This window comes from Primulina huaijiensis, chromosome 6 (assembly GCF_012295235.1).
Source record: "Primulina huaijiensis isolate GDHJ02 chromosome 6, ASM1229523v2, whole genome shotgun sequence".
Taxonomy (NCBI): domain Eukaryota; kingdom Viridiplantae; phylum Streptophyta; class Magnoliopsida; order Lamiales; family Gesneriaceae; genus Primulina; species Primulina huaijiensis.
The window spans coordinates 14,734,310-14,755,261 of NC_133311.1; the positions used below are offsets into that span (position 1 = coordinate 14,734,310).

The 20,952-nt window shown below is 33.6% G+C and overlaps 1 protein-coding gene across 1 annotated transcript; it reads right to left on the minus strand.

The window, feature by feature from the left end:
* Window positions 1-1,168: 1,168 nt before the first annotated feature.
* LOC140979111 (protein LATERAL ROOT PRIMORDIUM 1-like) lies at window positions 1,169-2,843 on the minus strand. Its single transcript, XM_073444461.1, has 3 exons — window positions 2,742-2,843; window positions 1,783-2,541; window positions 1,169-1,648 (listed from the first exon to the last, which is right to left on the minus strand). The coding sequence occupies exons 1-3, from the start codon at window positions 2,841-2,843 to the stop codon at window positions 1,271-1,273; spliced, it is 1,239 nt and encodes a 412-aa protein (XP_073300562.1). The 3' UTR covers window positions 1,169-1,270.
* Window positions 2,844-20,952: the final 18,109 nt, after the last annotated feature.

A 20,952-nucleotide genomic window follows, 5' to 3' on the forward strand; every position in this document is an offset into this window, starting at 1 on the left:
TATTTAACCAGCAGTTAAAAATTCAAAATAAATAAATAACATTAATATATCATATATGTTGATGATTAAAATTATATTTTCCACATTCTCCCTTTCTCATCTTCCAATAATTATAATAAATGAAAAAAAATACAGGTATCATGAAATTTTTAATTATTATTTAATATTTCATTTTTTAAGCAGATTTTAATTTAAATAATTCCAGAGTAAGATAATTATTGAAAAAAATTATACAGCGGTAATAGTATGCCTAGAAGTGAATAAATCTTATAAATTTCATTATTATTTAAAAATATAAGAATATATTGTGCAACAAACTATTGATTATTATTACATGTTTAATGGAATTCAGTAGGAGTAAATAAACAAAGCAGTTAAAATATTATCATTAGGTTTCGCAATAACACTAGAAAATGAGTTCTACGTCTACTTCTCTCAAAATTTCTCTATTCTAGCTCAAATATAAGCTGAAAATCAATAAACGATTTCCAGTCGAGAGGCAACTCAATATCCTTCAAAATCCCTTATAATGGTATATAAACAAATCACAAAAACTCATGTGAGACGGTTTCACGGATCAATTTTATGAAACAGATATTTTATATAGGTCATCCACGAAAAAGTATTACTTTTATATCAAATATATATATATTACTTTTTATTGTAAATATAGACATGATTGATCCGTCACACTGATAAAGATCCGTGAGACCATCTTATGAAAGGCCTACTCTAAACAAATTTGAAATATAAATTATAGAATTTCCAATTTCATGGAATCCAAAAACATCAAAACCAGCATCATAGATTTCGACAACGAATTCAAATCATTATATCCAAACACATGTATCATCGTACATAAAGAAAATATACCCAAAGATCGATTCAAAAGTTATCTTCTTCACTTCTAATGGATAGAGTAAACATATACAACAATGGCCAAGGATCCCTCGACCTAGTAGTAATCTTAGGTTCAAATCCCATGGGTTGTGTGCTATGTTTAGTTAGTTAGGTTTAGGTAAATCTCCCGTCGTTGTCGTTGTCGTCGTTATATATATACATATATATATATACATATATATACACAACAATACTCAAAAACACTCAACACCCTAACTTCTACTTCCTCTATGTAGAATTTCATACTCAGCATGAGACGTATAGAGAAAATATAAAGAGAGAAGCAATCTTATCTTATTGAGGTAAATAATAAGGGTTCAAAAATTTTATTACCAAATTGACATCAAATAGTACATACAGATTTAGAAAATCAATTTATGGTGTTACCATAACTTGTTCCCCCAAGCAACCCTCTACCAGTGGAAGCAACTACATCAGATGGATCAAGAATTGAAGCCCCGTTTCTTCCGCCGCTGTCACCACCAGTGCCGCCACCCGAATGGAGCTCCGAGATGTTGGAGAAACCATATTCTCTTCCCTGATCATATAGAAAACCTTTAAAAACATGGCCGCCAATTCTTACAACAGCCTGATATGCAAACTCATCTTCCCCGTCGTCAAGTGCAGTCACTCTCACGCACTTGAACACCGCCGGGGCTCGCACTTGGCCAGGCAACGGGCCTTTGAAACTTGCATCTATATAGAATATATAAGATGTGGGATTCATGTTATTCCACAAAGGTAAAGACTAAAATGTCTGGAAAATCGTATAACTCATAAATCATCTAAATATATTTGAAAATATCAAAAATAAGAAGATTATAGATAACTATTAAGAACTCATTATTAGTCACATACTCAAAAAAAATTAGGAGCATATACAATANTGGCCGTGAGTTTCCGCTCGCGGCGGCACACCGCCGGAACCCAAGTGCTCTTTACATGCGTGGTGCAATCGTAACCTCTACTTTTACAACAAGACCTACATCTCCGGTAGGTGCAATCTTTCTTGGCTTGGTTTCCACAGTCTTGACAGGAAGTGGCTCCAAATAAAGAAGGCCCTCCGATATTTCCACCGCAACTGCTTCCACTTTGAAGCATCTTCGTGTGATCAAAATTCATGGGTTTCTTCATGTGGGAAGAAGGATTATGTCCCTGTTGTTGATGCAACAGCTGAATCCCGCCGCCGCCGCGGTTGCACGAGGTGCGTAGCGTGGTTTCATCAGCTGCGAAGGTAGTCCGTGGTGCTAGACGAGGGGTGGCTGCGAGAAGAGGGATCACTCCAACCCCAACACCAGCGGAGTTGGAGGAAGTGAGGGTGTTAGAGTCGAAGTTGATGGTGGCCCCGCCAGCAGCCTCCCGGTGGTGCTGGTTGTGAAACGACGAGGCAGGCGCAACGAAGAAGAGTTCAGGGGGAATCCCGCTGTTGATATATCTCCCGGCTGAGGCGGCGTTGGTGGATGCCCACAGACTACCGCTGCTATTGATGGCGCTGGAGCCAACAGCAGCAGAGGCGGGGCCTGCATTGAAGCCCAACGAGAGGTCCCCCACGGCGGAGGAAGATGAAGCCACCCACTCTGCAAAAGCGCCGGAATCCGAAGGCTGCAGCCTCCTGCTAGTAGCCACAACTGCAGATTCTCTCTACAAACCACAAAATTAAATGCACACAACAAAAAAGCACCACAAAATTTCCTCTCCGTACGTCTCCATCAAAGCACTGCAAGAAAAACCTAATCTTTTCCGAATCTTGAAAAGAATTTAACAAGCCTCGTTTATCTTACACTTGAAAAAGAAGTGGGGTCTCTGCAATTCTTTCAGCAGTAAATCTTATCTTAATGAACCAAGGAAGACTGATACAGATCAAAAGCCAGCAATTGCTGCCACTGAAGGGACGGCGGATTCTTCTTCCCTCTGCCTACTGCTGAGCTTCTTCTGCTCCACATTTACCATAAACTGCAAATCTCTACGACTTTTTGGTGCAAAAAGCTTCTCTGCAAGAACTTGTATCGCTCAGAAAAGCAGACGCACACATAGAAATATTTTCAAACAATTAATTAATTAACAACCCTTGATTTGTGAAGGAATAGGGAAGGTGGGGAGACCCCTACAACCACATACTACACAAATCGCAGCAGAAACGTACATATTTGTCGCTATATCATCTCTGTACCGCTGTGACATTGTTGGACCCATGCCAGGCTTCTCTCTCCATAATCAAGATTCAAAGAAAACATGGTATTGTTGTTTCATCCTTTCTTGTTTCTGTGTGTATATCAGGAAGTGGAAAATGAGGTGGGTTCCTCTCCATCGCATGAGAATACTGTGATTATTGGAGAGAGAATCTGCAAAGCAAAAGTACCGGGGTACTCGTGGCTGATTTTTCTTTCTTTCTTTTTCTTTAGGTTTTGTTTTTAGAACCCTAAAGTCAAGTATTTCACAACATTCTTATAAAACATTTTTATTGCATTAATTTTTTGACCTAATATTAAATTTATTATAGTTTAAATTTAATTTTTTTAAAAAAAATTTACTTGTTCAATATATTTATTTATTGATTAAAGTGTTTATGAAACTATATATTTTTTATGTTATATATATTGATTTATCTTTATTTATAATATATTAAAACATGAAATTTTGGTTTGATTTCATGACATCAATTTAATATTTTACAAAATCATACGTTTCACATTAAAATTAATAATTTTTTATGAATGATCTAATTAAAATATTTGTAACACAAAATTCATCCGTAAAATCGTCTTAAATAAATTTTTGTGTTCACAGATCCATGTTCATTTAATTATTTAAATAAATGTATCTTTTATTTAAAATCCAATAATTATATCACTCGTACATTTATTATTAATCATTTACACATTCATAACAAAATATAATAATTATATTGTTAGTAATATTTCCTCAATCGAAAATAGTGACATTTTTAAATTTATATTCTTAAGTTTAGTCCCATTGTTTCACCATCTCCACTCTGCCAAGTAGTTGACTTCTGTCGACAAACAACAAAGAAAAAATCTAAATATAATATTGTCCCAACTTTGAAACTGTGTTATATTTTCTGTATTATAATATAATATTTAAAATAATAATAATAAATAAATAATAATATTTAGTATTATAAATAGAATAATTATTTAATGTCCTTTCGTGACTATACAAGTCCTCGTCTAATTATGAGCACTAAATCCAATCCATTATGGGAAGTATTAAATTTTTCAATCATTAAGACTGCTAATAATGTGCTGTTATTTCTATGTACCGCATAAAATAAGTATTTTAAAATATAATTTGCGAAATGATGTTAAATTGTAATATGTAACGCCTCAGATTCGACGACTGTCCTCACTGTACTAATACGAGTCTTTTCAGCGTGCTTATATCCTCACTCACACACACCCTAAGAAACTTCTCAGGAGGTCACCCATCCTAGAATTGTCCCAAGCCAAACACGCTTAACTTTAGAGTTTTTATGTGATGAGTTACCGAAAAGAAGATCCATCTTATTGGTATGAGTGGTATATATCAAATCTTTTAAGCCTTCTTCAACTGTACAGTCCATTATGTTGAACAGTTTCGAAATCCTCCTCCTTTTGGTGTAAGATCGGTTCATTCATGTTCCCTCCGCCTAGAAGCCTGCCAGGAGCCGCTCATTGTCCGTGCAACTTCATGGCACCGACGATCACCCTCCGCCCTCTTCGGCCCCGGGCCTCACATAATCTCATTAAAAAATAACAAAAACTCTTGTAGATGATTTCTAATTTAATCTTGTGAGGCGAATATCTTACTTGATCCAATTCAATTTTAAAAAAAATATTATTTTTTAATACAAATATAGATTGAATGAACATATCTCATGGATATAGACTCGTAAAAATCGAGACCTACTCAAACTATATATACGTTATATGCTGCGTAACTTGTATATTGAAATTTACTATGATTATTCAAACAATATAATAGGAAGAGAAGTTCTTATATATGGTGTAAAATTAACCATTTAATGCATTAAAGCTTGCTTGATTATACACAAGTAACAGTGACGCACACATTGTCAATATAATATTTTTTCATCAAATAAAATAGAATCAGAAATTCGTATTTTTGGACAATAATTTCATTTTGTTAAAATTGGTACGTTTAGATTTGTTTAAGAAAGTGGAAAAAACGTTTGAAAAAATGTAAATATATGCGCATATATTTTCTCTTTAAAACTAAAATGAAACAAAATAATTTGTAATTTTAGACTAATTGAGTTTTAAAAATAAATATAATATTTTATTTACCATAACACAATGAGAGGAGTATTTCAGGCAACCTACGTTTGGTGACAAAAATTAAAAATTAAAATGGTTCACACTTGACGTTTTAATTATATAATAATTCAAACTTTAATTATATAATAACTCAAAAGTCATATTTCGATTGATCTGTTTAAAATGGACGATTATTGCACAAATCATAATAATATAGATTAAAATAAATGTTTTTCTTAAAAAATATAAGCTTAATTTAATAGTACTTTATGGCACTATGTTTTGGAGCTAAAAAATATAATCCAAGTAAATAAAACGAAAGCAATCAAATTGTTTGAATTAAAATTGTCAATATTGTCACGTCCAAATTCAAAATATATATTTAAAATTTGAATTTCATACTGATTTATTATGTCAAAACTTTATATTGATTACTACTACGCAAAATATCGAATTATAATTTTTCAAAAAATATATCGAATTATAATTGCATTTCAAAAGTTAAGAGTATTGCATCATTAAGAAAATAGTTTTAAAAAATACTAAATTATTAAATAATATATTATATATTATTCGTAGTAAAATTATTGTACGGTAATAATAATAATAAAGGGACGGAATAAGTAAAGCGTGTTTTCCTCGAGCCCAACGCTACGCCTGCATCGTGCTTTACCTGCATATCCCGCGATTTCATCCCCTTCTTCCCCCACGCTCTCCTATTCGCGTATATTTCACACTTCCTTTTATTATTATTATTATTATTATTATTATTATTATTTATTATTTTGAAAATATTTTAATGCAAAATGAAAAAAATGAGTTAAAACATTATCTATACTACACACACAAAAAAGATAGGTTTAGCGTCGATTTTAACAATAATTTTGTACTTAGTAGCTAAATCTACTGTCATTCATTTATTGTGACGGGGTTATGAAGACTCTGGCTAAGTTGGCGACGACATATAACAAACTGTCGCTAATCTGAAGAATGTTCATGATAGGGAGCGTCGCATGAAACAACCTGTCACCAAACCAACTAACATTAAACTATTGTAAGTAGTTTAAAGACGATTTTTAATCAAACTGTCACTACTTAACAATGAAATCATTGCAACATTAGCGACGGAAGTTATTAAACTGTCGATATTTTGCGGCGGTTTGATTAAAAGAATATCGATGGTTTAATAACTTATGTTGCTAAATTCATTAATCTTTTAATTAAATAATATAAAATAATTAATTTATATTTAAATGCCAAAAAATTATTTTTATATGCTTTTTTTAATTATTAATATTTTATATAAAACATTGTTAATCAATATTTTGTTATATATAAAATAGTTTCAAAGATTTTTTGAAATTAATTAAGTTTGGATGATTAGCAACATCATAATCGAACTGAATTCTACTAAAAAAATTATATGTGCGAACAAAGATCAAGAGCTTAATATTGGAAAACTGATTGTCAAAATCAACTTAACAAGAGCAACCTTTACTCAAGCCAGTTGTTAACTATACTAAACTGAATCAGTAAGGCTCGTGAGAAAATATTCCCTAAAAATTATCAGTTTATTCTGTTAAGGATCATAATCCAGTTGATTTACCGGATAAAGCATTTCGTATAGTCTTCGATTACCTGTAAATGTCATAATTCCGACAAAACTACCCACAACGTATGATTTTCAGAAAGGACAGTGATGTGGAAAACGACGTGACCAACGGCTACCTAATTTGGAATGGATATCATATTTCATTTTCCTAGCCGTTGGATCGAAGCATATAAATAGAGTAAGTGAGCAATCAGTCTCCCTTTCCCGACCTTAAAACAGCTTTATATTATTCTCAAGCTATCAAGAATAAAAACAGATTGAGATTTTCATTAGCATACACTTAAAAGGTTTATTAGATCATCAATGATCAATTTTACGTGGTGTTTTCATTATGAAATACTTGTAATTTGATAGTAAAAAATCTTACTGATCATTTGTGTTAAGTTTGTGAGATACTAAGAGTTTCAGCTACTGAAGTGGACAGTTGCAAATCGTTGTAATTATCAAAATCTTTTAGTGAAATCTTTCCATGATAAAGAAGGGGTGAAGTGTTCAAACATCTAGATATAAATTTGTGCAATCTATATTTCAGTTACTCTGCTTTTAGCTTTCATTTTTTAGCCTAAATGTTTCATACCCAAACCATTTATTGTGTTCAAATCGCATAAGTGAGCTTTTTTCTGTGCAGTACTCAACTGGTCGTTTATTGATACTCAACTGACGATAATTTCATTTATGTGTCATAAACCCAACCGAAATAATTTTTGAATATTTTGAGATTATTTATTCACCCTCTCTAAATCAATCTCTAATCCTAACAAGTAATATCAGATAGCTTTGTTTCTTGTCTCTGAACAAAAACTTAAATGACCTTATTCAGTAAAATTCTCGTGTTCTCAAAAGAGCATTTTGATGATTGGAAGATCATATTCGTTTAGTTGCATAAGACGATTATATGTGGTACATCATCACACACGAACTAATGAAAATCATGGAAGCAAACATTGTCATTTTCATCACTGACGTTCTCCACAGATGATTGAAAAGCCAAGAATGGAATGGATCGATGAAGACAAGAAAAAGTAAAATCTGGATAATGTTGCCAATGACATCTTGTATAAAATACTGGATAATAGTACCTTTAGCAAAATCAAGATGTGATCCACTACCAAATACACATAGAAGAAACTGATCTAGTTGTGCGAGTGTAATGACCAAACGAAAGCGAGCAAACGGTCTATTGCAATACAAAAGTTTGATAGCATTAAGATGTAGGCCAGTGAGTCTATGTTAGACTTTGATGAGAAAGAGTGAGCATCATCATAATTGAATTGGCTGCTCTGGGCAAAGAGTATAACAATCGTGAAATAGCATTGAAAGTAATGACGGCACCCTGCAAGAATGAGATGTCAAAACTATGGTTATGCGAGAATTAAAAGATCTCAATAAACTTGAACTGCATGATCGGTTCACATATCTTAAGGCTAATGTGTAAGGTCCAAAATGCGATGATGTAATCTAACAGCATGCAAATCTAAGGAAAATGAAAAATACCTAATTAAATTATTTTAATTGCATTTATTGAATGTGGTAGACATGTTTACATATTTAAAATAGGGTTTTAATGATTATTTTTGAAAATGTGGTATTTTGAGGTGTTTTTACATGCCGAATCGTATTTTAAACTGTTAATCGATTTTCGACGAAAATAATGATTTTTTTGGAAATTCGGCTAATATTTTCGAAAACTCTTCTAAACGAAATAATTTTCCTACCATCTAATGGGCCTATTATACCCATGTTATCGGGCCTAAGCTTGCACCTTATTATTTATATCAAAATAAGCCCTAAAACCCTAAACTCCTCCACCCAAAAACACACGCACACATCACACAAAAGCCCCAGGTTTCTCCCAACAGCAGCAACATGCACACAATTCATTCTTTTAAGCCTCGTCCCTCTCCACCAACGTTCCTCGCATCGCAAGTTGTTTTTCGAGCATAAAATACGTAAAAGCACGCCTTAATCTTCCTTCAATCATCGTTCATACCATATTATATGTTTTGATACCTATTTACATGAAAAACATTATACAATTGTTATATTTTCGTTTTTATGACATAACATGAACAAAACTAGATTTTTTATCTTTTAAAACTCTTGCTTACGATGCACAAAGGGGCTAACATGATAGGGCTTTAGGAAGGGAAGTTTTTGAATATGTTTAAGGGTCCTTAGGTGTACGTTCAAAGGCTGGAAAGGAGAGGGCAGAGGATGAACGAAAATTGGGTTTTTATGGCTAGGGTTTTCGGCTAGGGTTTCCTAGAAAGGCACGACTCTTAGCTGCTGTAGGGTTACATCCAGGAGACCTAAGGGAATGATATGATGGTCCAAGGGTGGTCGCATGATGGCTGGTTCGAAGGCAAGGGGCTGTGGAGTGAGGCTTGGGCGCGCATGGCTAGTATCGATCGGGTTGGGGGGTGTGGCTTCTAGGCTTGTTAAGCTTGGTTCAACAACGTCTCTAGGGTTCGGTCATGGTCCTAGGATGGTCAGCTAGGGGCTGGACATGGTGGTTAAGGGTTGGAGTCGAGGGACATGAAGGTGTGTGAGTGTGGCTGAAAGTTTTAAGGAAAAAAATTTCTAGTAAATTTTTAAGAAAAACGAGTAGTGGACGTTTCATTTTGAATTTGAACTAGATTTGAGAACTGATGGTGAATCGACTGCCAAACTAACGAAGGTCGTGACTGCTACATCCAGTGATCAATTTGTTTCGAATTAAAAGTAAGTCGAACTGTTAACCAATTATGTGATGTCATTTTTTGTGAAGAAATTTGGCAAGTTTTTAAAGAAGAACTAGAGAAATTTTCAAATATGAATCAGACACAATCATTAGAAAAAAATTACACTGATGAGGAAAATTTGTGTTTGATTGTGGGGATCATTTCATATTTGACTATCCTAAGCAAATAAGGATGAGAGAAAACAAACTAACAAAGAAGACTGATCTTGTGACAAGAAGAAGAGGTTCAAGGATGACAAAAACTATTTCAAGAAGAGAAGTGATCAAAACGTTCTAGTGGCTGATGAAAGTAAGGCCAAGTGGGCAGATTTTGATTCTGACTCATCTGAGTCAGAGTGTTCCACCAGTGAAAGTGATGAAAAAGAAGTGCAGAGCCTCATGATGGACGTTGAGCTGGAATCTAGTAGTGAAGATGTATTTGACTTTAGCTCAACTAATTTTGCACGAGATGATTTCATTATTGCACTACATGATATGGTTAATGAGTACAATACACTTTGTTGATCATTTGAGAAAGTAAAAGCAAAGCAAACAACCCAAACTAATAATGATACAAATTCTAACTTAGAATAGTCAGGCTAAGTGTTATGTCTTAAGGAATAAGTTTCAAAGCTAAATACTAAGAAAGAAAGAGTGCTGATTGAGCATCAACGGTTGATTTATTAGAAAAAAATTTAGCTAAGCTGGTCAGACTGTGGAACAAGTCATCAATTAGCCTAAAAAAATGCAAGAGTTGCAGAAGCCATCAGGAGACAAAATCAGTCTTGGCTTCAATACTAATGATAGCAACCTTATTGACAGTAGTACTATATCGAAACTGAACATATGCAAAGAAAAACACATTCACTTTATTAAGTCCAGTGCGAAATATGAATATCAGGAGCCAACTGCTAAAATTGAGAAACATGTTGAACAAATGAACAAGGGCAGAAAGTTTCGTGTTGGTTACAAACCTAATAGTTATAATACTAAGCCTAATTGTTCTGGTAGAAGATTCGTTTCGGCAAGTCATAACTCAATGAGAGGTATGCCCAACCGATACTACAATAGCAAGCATGTTTAAAAGAGATGCAGACCAATGATGACAGAAAGGCGAGACAATATTTTGTTTCCAATGCACACAGAGCATTACACACACATGTTTTAAACAAACAAAGTGGTCGAACAGTCAAGCTGATCCAATTGTGGGTTCTTAAAGGACTAATCTCATTTAGACCCAAGTAAGATTGGGTACAAGTTGATTCAACATGTAAATGCATAACAAAAAGAAAGAGAAGATGAAAAATTCAGTTTGATACTTGGACAGTAACTGTTCGAGACACATGAATGGCCAAGCCCAACTAATGATTTATCTAATCAAATATGAATGACCCAAGATCACTTTCGGTTACAATTCCAAGGGTAAGGCCGTGGGAAAGGGTAAAATTACTCATGAAAATATTGTGATCAATGATGTGCTACTTGTTGAGAATATATACTATAATTTGATTAGTATCAGTTAACTTTGTGACAATGGTTAGTTGAATTTCATAAGAGTAATTAAAGATACTGATAATCGTACATTGTTAACTGGTATTAGAAATGGTAACATTTATAACAATTATTGGACTAGTAATTATCTAGTCTCGTCGACATGTTTTTGTTGCCATTAATAATGATAAACAGTGGTTATAACATAAGAGATTAAATCATATTAATTTTAAATCAATTAATAACTTGTGAAAATTAAACTTAGATGATGGATTGCCTTGTAAAGAATTTGTTAATAATCATAAATGCTATGCTTGTTAGTTAGGTAAACAAATCAGATCTAGGTTTAAAAATAAAAGAACCAAACTGAAGATGTTTAGAATTGTTGCACATGAATTTATTTGGTCATATACCAATAATAAGCTTAGGGGACAAGAAATATACTCTTTTTATTGTTGATGATCTCTCTAGATTTACATGAGATATTTTCTTAAGTGCTAAAGATCATACATGTGACCAACTGATTAAATATCTCAAGCNGTCATTAATTTCAAATTTGCGACGTTTTGCTTAAACCCATCGCTAAATTTTGCGACATATTTTAATTCGTCGCAAAATTTAGCGACGATTTAAAGTAAAACTGTCGCATTCTTTAAATTAGCGACAGTTTATATTAGCGATGGTTGTAATACAACCGTCGCTAATTTAAGCGACGATTTAAGCAAAACCGTCGCAAACTTTAAACATGCGACAGTTTTGAAAAACCGCCTTAATTAGCGACCATTTTAGTAAAATCGTCGCTAATTTTAGCGACATGTTTACCAAATAGCGACGGTGTTACAAAACCGTCGCAAACTGTCTATAAATATCATCATTTTCGATCCATTTTCTTCCACCCTACTTCACAACACTTAAAATTTTTCTCTCTTACATAATTTTACCACTTCATAACACTTAAAATTTTTATCTCTTACACGATTTTAGTTTTGATTTAGGGTAAATTTTTCCACTTGAATTTTTGGTAAATTTTTAAGTGTTAGTTAAGATAAAAAATATTGTTAGCATTGTAAGATTGTAAGTTTTTTTTAGATTTATTGAATTATTAAAAGTAAATTTTTTTTATTTTTCTGATAATATTATCGACGGAAATCATGTAACAACCGTCGCTAAAATTAGCGACGGCAATTATGAAAAAATTGTCGCTAATTTTTTGCGATGGTTTATTAAAACGTCGCTAAACATTAGCGACAGTTATCATAATCCGTCGTTAATTAGCGAGGGTTTTACATTAATCCATCGCTAATTTTATTTGCGACGGTTTTTGAGAAACAGTCGCAAATTGTCGCTACAACAACGGTTAAAAACCGTTGTCTTTGAGCGCACCTTTTAACCACATGGGCTTTAACAATAGTTTTAAAAGGCCTACAACAACGGTTTTTAACCGTTGTCGTAGGCCTTTTTTTTTGTAGTGCGCATTCATAATGAAAAATCTAGTTTAGTAATCAAGATCAAAAGTGATCGAGGTACTAAGTTCACTAATAAAACTCTTGCGTTATATTTCTCGTAACAAGGGATTCAATGAGAATACTCAGCTGCTTGAAGTCCTCAGCAAAACAGAGTTTCTGAAAGAAGAAACTGAACTCTGAAGGAAGCTGCTTGGACAATGCTATATGATTCAAGAATTTCACAGAGATTTTGTGCAGAATCAATCAACACCATATGAAATATGGAATGAGAATAAGCCTAATCTCTCGTACTTTCATATATTTGGCTGTAAATGCTATATTTACAATAAAAGTAAAACTCATCTTTCAACATTTGATGCTAAATAAGATAATGACATATTTTTTGGTTACTCAGTCGTCACAAAGGCTTGTAGTGATTTCAATAAGAAAACATTAAATTTTGAAGAAATGTTGTGTTTGATGAAACCGAACTTCAAATCATTAATGCATGGTTATGAAACAAATCTTTAGTTGATTTACTTGGCGCTGCGTGCAAGTACCTACCATCCACCATTCACCATTCGCCGGCTATTATATTTCTAACCGATGCTTTCGTTACCGAATGTAATTAGGAAACTTGCAGAGATAATCAAATTTAATTTTTCTTCTTGTATTTCTTTAACTCTTCAATGTCTCTCGCTGATTCTTCTTCTGTTTCTCCTTAATTTTTATTCTCATCTTGCTTGTAATTCTTGGAGATTGTATTGACTCTCTTGAAGTAGTTCTCTCAAATCTCTTCAAACTATCAAGAGAATATCAAGATCGAATAAGTAAAAAGTGCTGATCATCAAATCAGCAATACAAGAAAAAAGCTAAACGACAACGGATAAAATCCGTTGTCGTAGACACTGTTACAACTGTTGTAATTGACAGTGTTGTTGAAAGTGTGTTCTACGACAACGGTTTTTAACTGTTGTAGAAACTCAGATTAGCGACGGTTTCCGAAATTAGCGATCGTTTATACCGTCGCTACGTCGCGACGGATAACAACTAATCGTCGCTAAAATTAGCGACTGTTTTCTATATTCCGTCGCAAAATAGCAACAGTCTAAATTTACCGTCGCGAATATGAGCGACGGAATAAGCTATACCGTCGCTTAAAAAGCGAAAGTTAAGATAAATACCGTCGCTAATGAGCGACGGGATTATTAACAACATCGTCGCTAATTAGCGACGGTTAGAGCTCAATCCGTCGCTACGTTTTAAATGCATTAAAAAAAATTATTTTTATATTTAGACGAATCTGAAAAAAACAACTTTTAAAATCTTTTTAAGCTAATAATCATAACTAACAGATAGAAATTTAACAAAAATGAAATCATAACAAACAGAAAGAAATTTAACTTAAACATAAATCGTGAAAAAAAAATTACAAATAAATCGAAACTAAAAGCCTACAAGAGAGAAAATGTATGTTAGAAATGGGAGGGGTGAAGAAACTGGACCGAAAACGAGAGTATATATAGAAAAATGTGCGACGGTTGTTCAAAAATCGTCGCTATTTTGAATCGGCGACAGTTTACACCCGTCGCTATTTGCGACGGTTATCAATAACTGTCGCCAAAAAGCGACAGTGTTTCACGAACCGTCGCTATCGGCGACAGTTTACACCCGTCGCTATTTGCGACGGTTATCAATAACTGTCGCCAAAAAGAGACAGTGTTTCACGAACCGTCGCTATTTACGACGGTTTAAGAATAACCGTTACCATTTTTAAATCGGCGACGGTTTTATAAACACCGTCGCTAAATTAAATCGGCGACCGAAGGAGCAAAACCGTCGCAAAAGTTCAAATAAAGCGACGGTTTTTGCCTAAACCGTCGCTATTTTTAACAACGGCTCACGAAAACCGTTGTCTTTTGAGTGTGGTTGAATGCATATTTTGTAGTAGTGCAGTAAGGTCAAGTCCACTTTAGTATTGATCAAGATGGACAATTTACGATCACCAAAAGTATGGATGACAACTTTTCCCGCGTGGGAAATCGAAACGGGGACGGAGATCACTGCCCTGAAAATAATATCAATAATAAAATAATAATATTATTATTAATATTAATAATTTAATAATGGTATTATTTTTTTAAATATTAATAATAAAAATATTATTATTATTAATATTGATATTAATATTAATATTATCACCAATAACAATAGATAATAATAAGTTTTTGTTTGAAAAAAATCACCGACCCCGCAATCGTATTGCCCCATTAATATTTTTGAAATGGGGATGGGGATGGGGACGGGGATGAGAAGTTGATCTTAGCGATTTGTGTTCGGAGATTCCCTTAACCCGAAAAAGCGGAGATCAGGACATGTATGGGGTGAGGATGGAATTCGGGGATGGGGTGGGGATGGCTTACCCGCCCCCNACATGTATGGGGTGAGGATGGAATTCGGGGATGGGGTGGGGATGGCATACCCGCCCCCACCCTGCCCAACCCCATTGCCATCCCTAAGCAAAACTAACGAAACCTTGTGGATTGATAAATTTTTCAATGCGGGAGATATGTCTTTGGCCTTGACTCCTCCACCCACTAGATCAAAATACATTCTTAGATTGATTAATACTCCTGAGTTAGATAAACCTGAAGATCACACGCTTGATTCTATCAATATCTGTGCCACTGAAATTATCACTCAGTTGAGTAAATTTCATCATGGACAGCTAAAATCTTACAAAGCAGTCAACAACTTCAGAGACAAAGTGCTTCATGAAGTCCATTCTTTGTCTAAAAGTATTATGTACTTATTTTCCTAGATCGAACATATTATGAAAGCTCAAGTTGCCACTACAAATCATCTTAGCAGACAGATTCAAACCAGCAAATTTCAGTTGGCTGTGAAGATCGAGAATTTTCACTCTCAGTTGTCATCGAATATTTATGGTGTAAGTACTCGACTGGCTGATGTCATAGCATTTCTCAAGACACCAGTTGGGATTGACAAAAAAAGGGAAGAAAAAAAACGAATCATCCAAGCGAGCTGAAAAGAAGAAGACTGAATCTGAGAAGAAATATAAATCTAGTCAGTACAAGTACTCCAGTTAATCTAAGCATTCAAGTAACAGTCATCACCGAAATTAATTTTATCAATTTGTCTCTATTTCTTCAGTTCTTCAGGGATTAAAAAAATGTCTTCCTGCTATTGTTTGTTGCCAAGTTTTGTCAATCACAAAAAAAGCAAAATTTTGAAATCAATTAAAGTTTGGATGATTAACAACAACCTAATCGAACAGAATTTTAATAAAGAAATTGATATGTACGTATGAACAAAGATTGAGATATTAATATTGGAAAATTGATTTTCGAAATCAACTGATCAAGATCAACCTTTACTCAAGGCAATTTCCAACCATACTCAACTGAATTAATAAGGCTCGTCAGAAGACATTTCCTAAAACCATCAGTTTACTCTGTCAAGGATCATAATTCAGGTGATTAATTTATCGGATAAAAGATTCAGTATAGTCTCCGATTACCTGTAAATGTCAGAATTCTGACAGCACTACCCACAGTGTACAATTTTCAGAAAAAAGACAGTGGCGTGGAAAACGACGTGAGCAACAACTATCTCATTTGGAACGGATATCATATTTTATTTTCCTGAACGTTGGATCAAAGCCTATAAATAAGTGAGCCACCAGTCTCCCTCCCTCGACCTTAAAAAAGTTTTCTATCATTCTCAAGCTATCAAGACGAAAAAAAATTTGAGATTTTCATAAGCACACACTTAAAATGTTTTATTACATCATCCAGGATCAATTGTGTGTAGTGTTTTCATTTTGAAATACTTATAATTTGACAGTAAAAGTCTTACCTATCATTTTGTGTTAAGTTTGTGAGATACTAATAGTTTCAGTTAAACAATGTTAAGTCCTGTTGAAATTGGCATCTGCAAATCATTGTAATTGTAAAAATGTTTTAGTGAAATCTTTCTGTGAGGAAGAATGAGTGAAGTAAGATTTATTCAAGTCTCTGAACATCCAGAAAAAAATCTGTCCAATTTAAATTTCAGTTACTATTTTAGATTTCATTTCTTAGCCAAAATATTTCACACTCAAGCCATGTATTGCGTTCAAACCATAATAGTGAACTTAATTCAGCGCAGTACTCAACTGTTATCTTATTGATACCTAACTGATGATAATTCCATTTCAGTGTTGTTTAGCCCAACCGAAATAATTTTGAATTTGTTGAGATTATTTATTCGCCCCCTCAATATCCGATCCGAAAATAATTAATTTGAATATAGATATTAATAAATAAACTAAAAATTTTAAAACCAAATCACATTAATAATTACGAAATATGTATGTATAAATTAAAATTAAGTACATATAATAATAAGGTGGAAGTGTTTGAATAAACACAAATATTCTAAATTCCAATGTCTATATAATAATAATAATAATAATAATAATAATAATAATAAATAAAATGTGAAATAACATCCTTATCAAAATATCATAACATCCTACGACGCCTCATCCTCATCGTATTCATGATCCTATTCTCCATCTCCATCGTCATCGCCGTCTTCGTTGTCGCCCAGGTTGCGTGTTGACCTGATGTTCTTCTATGCGTAATTGCGTACATGGAGGGATCTACCGTCTTGTGAGGGTCCGACGGTGAAGCAGCTGTTGTTTGATGATCTGACGATGAAGCGGCCGCTGTGCGAGGAGCTGCGAGCACGGACTGCCCTGTTGTCATTGTATGCACCGCTTGCACGAAAGGTGGTGGGGTAGGTGCTCTTTGTTACATGTTGGCAACGAATAGACGTACTCTCTACTCCAATGAGGACATTCGTGTCCTCAAGCCCTCGCATGCATATTCAGCACGAGCTTTTCGAGTCTTCTGTTTTTGACTCTAAAACCTCGATCGCCAGTCCTTCATACCTCTCATTTTCTTTGCTTAAACTTCTCTTAATTTGGTTGTCTCATCCTTCGAAGCTACATCAGAATTCTTACTGCTGCTAGAACCTTCATGTCGATGTGGAGTCATCTCCTCAGGATATCACGTAGATTCCATCGAACCACATCAGTACATCCTCCTTTTTTTGGAACCCTAGTGACCAACTTAAAAATAATATTTACCTGATATGGATTAGGAGGTTCCAGACTCGTCCCATCCTCGTAAAGCCTTCAAGAAAGACATATATGTTTCTATAGCTTTTTGTCAGAAAGAATATAATATGGATTACTTGCTTGAATTTTTTTAGTACTAGATTTAATTATTGAAACTTTGAACATATAACCTACTTTAACAAGCCTTGGGTGCTCATCCTAAACGTGTATATGCATGTGTATATGTGTGCACATAAAGCTCCCATGATGTCAGGTCTCGACGTAGTGTTGATACTGCATGAATTAAAAATTGAATAACAATAACAAGAAAAATATTAGTAGTTGTAATAACTTTGATTATAATAATATGTAGGATGAAAAACAATGATCATAAACAATTGAATTATCCGAGTAGCTCCATGTCCTGCATAAGTCTTGGAGCCTGCAATGTGCTTCCTCGTTCCCATCCCTGGGCTCGTCGGCTCGCTTTGTCTATTCTCCTTGTTCTTGGCCATCCTGGCATTCCAACCTTCACTTCGCCACACGGACATCCAAGTGGCCCATTTCTCCTCGCTCACAATCTCAAGATGCCGCCCAACATTGCACCACGAGTATATGATTTTTTGATAAAGGTCTGTACAGTTCCTCAACCATAGTCATCTCACCTCATCGTCTTGTGCTTCGTCCCAGCGATACTTCTTCGGCCAATTTACAATTAACATTACACATGGATTTAAATGTAAAATATATAACGTATAAAGAATTAAGAAACCAAAATAAATGTTGAGTAATGTATTATGTACCAAACCTTGTCATTATAAATTTAATGAAATATTGTAAAATAATAATAAAAAAAAACCACATATAATAATATAATACAATTTTCTAAAATTAGCAACTGAGAATAATTCATAAAATTACATGTCATTCTCCACCCATACAAGTATACGACAATGATCCAAATTTGCGACATCCGTCTGACATGCAGCCATATGTACTATATCCCTAGAAATTTAAAGTAAAGAAATTATACACATAGGGTGAGAGATGTTCATATTTAAGATTGAACAGAAACAGCCATAGGAATAGACCATTAAGATCTGAATTACAATACAAACCACCACTTGTTGTCTATGTGTGTCCCTAATCTACGATGCAGATCAGACCAAGAACATTTGTGGTAATTCCCTAACTACGTTTAGAATCCAGTAATATGATTTTAATTTTGATAGTTATTTTTAGTAATTATCAAATAATATTATGATTTATTTGAATGATAACATAACAATAATAAAATGTATATATACACAAAAACAATAACTCTTTCAAAATTTTAAAAATAGAAATACTTCAAAATAACATTAACTGGCTCAAAATTAAATTGTCTCCAACTAACTTGCCTGTGTCATATAGATTGGTTGAGGTTTAGTGAATCCAGCGAGTAGTAGTTAATGAGAGAAGCCTTGTGACTCCATTGTCTAGTTGTCTCCTGTTTTTTATTGAAGTATCAACACCATCATTTTTTCATCAGTATCATCCAACAACTCTTCTTCAAATAGAAAACTAGTACGTGTCAGCTAGTTTGGATAATTTGAAATTTAATTCAATTAAAATTAAATTACATAATTTGAGAAAATAACATTACATAATACGAAGAAATAAAAAAAAATAACATAAAAGATTAGAAAATAAAAATAAAAAACTCAATTAATTGCATGAAAACGTCGGCACCATGTCGCAAAAAAATAAAAATAAATAACCTACCCTATGTGTCCTAAATTGTATTGATCATCTCCTTGTTTTATTGTGGAACTTAAATTTATTGTTGAGATTGAAAAAACTATAAAGTGCAAGATAATAACTATAACTCATAATATGACAATATTCAATACCCATAAAATAAGAAGCATATCCTCCAAAATCAAATATTACTAAAAAGCTAGAAAATCAAGTTGTTATCTTCCAAAATCTACCAAAATGAAAGCAAATTCAAATAACATATCAACTAAACAAAAATATCAAACCAAAAATTAAAAAGTATTCATCCATCTAGAACGAGCAAACAAAATAACCGATCAACATAAACCTTGTTGTGGATAATTTTGTAGGAAAACTGTTATTCCGTCCTCTGTACTTGATGTTTTATGATTTTGGTATGCTATATTGTCAAGATTGAATTTAATCATGCGTCCATTTTTTTTGGAAATTTTTGTCATTTGTTTGGAAATTTTATTTTATTTTATTTTATATGAAACTGCTTACGTAGCACTTGACACGTCAGCGCCACGTAGTAAAAAGAGTAAAATTGCACAAAATAACGAAGATAATAGACTAAAAACTGAAATTCGATATCATAGATGACTAAAATCGTAAAAAGACAAACATGAAAGAGCAAGTTTCCCTAATTTTTTGTATTACACATGACTCTTTTATGCATTTGTATGAAATCGTTCTAAAATTAGTGTGTCAAAAATATCATTCTGAATGTATTTTTTTTCCCATTTTATAACACCCAAAACTAATTTCAAGAATTTTACAAGAGAGATTGTGCTGGAAAATGAGTTTAAAATATAGTTGTGTTTCGATATTTTGACATTCAAACACTAAATTCGAAATAATTCTGTTCATGAAGTCCATTCAAAATACATATAGGAGCAAAATTGTTTTCAAGGGTTTCAACCATCAATTTAATGACACTTAGTTTTAGTATCATAGGGTTTAAGTGCAATTCATCCAACAATCTATACTATGTAGAAACGGCCTAAATTTTAGTGGTCCGATATTATGATAACTGAATGAGCAAGTCTATGTTACACCGAGATATCTACTTTCGGTTTTTTTTTTGTATACGATCATATCACTTGAAAATAAAAAAAGTGGAGTCCATCAATACTTTTTTATTTTATAGTGAAATAATCGACCGATCATCTTGTACAAACACACAGAGCTAGAGTTCTACTCTTGTGTAGTGAACTCACTCATAACTACATGCTATGAAGCTTCTCACACAATTGCAGGGGAACTAGGTGGGCGAGTTATCTATTGCTTTTTTTTTTTATTTTTATTACACATGAGAGGAGGGGGTTTCGAGCTAGGGGGCCAGCTAATCTGGGCAGGGTTGAGACCAATTGGGTTACAAGCCTGGTCTCAGTTATCTATTTCCATATAGATGATGTTTGAATTTTCTTCTGTCTTACTCATTCAAGAAGAAAATTCCAATGGCTATGTAAATGGTGACGATGTTATGCAGCTGATTTGTTTTGATTACCCAAGTTAGATGGAGTTTGCTTGAGTTTATAAGCTCTAGCGATGACAATAGTCTTGATTTAAACTCAAAAATGAGACGGGTCTAAACTTGGTCAAACTTTTTGCGGGTTGGGTCTATA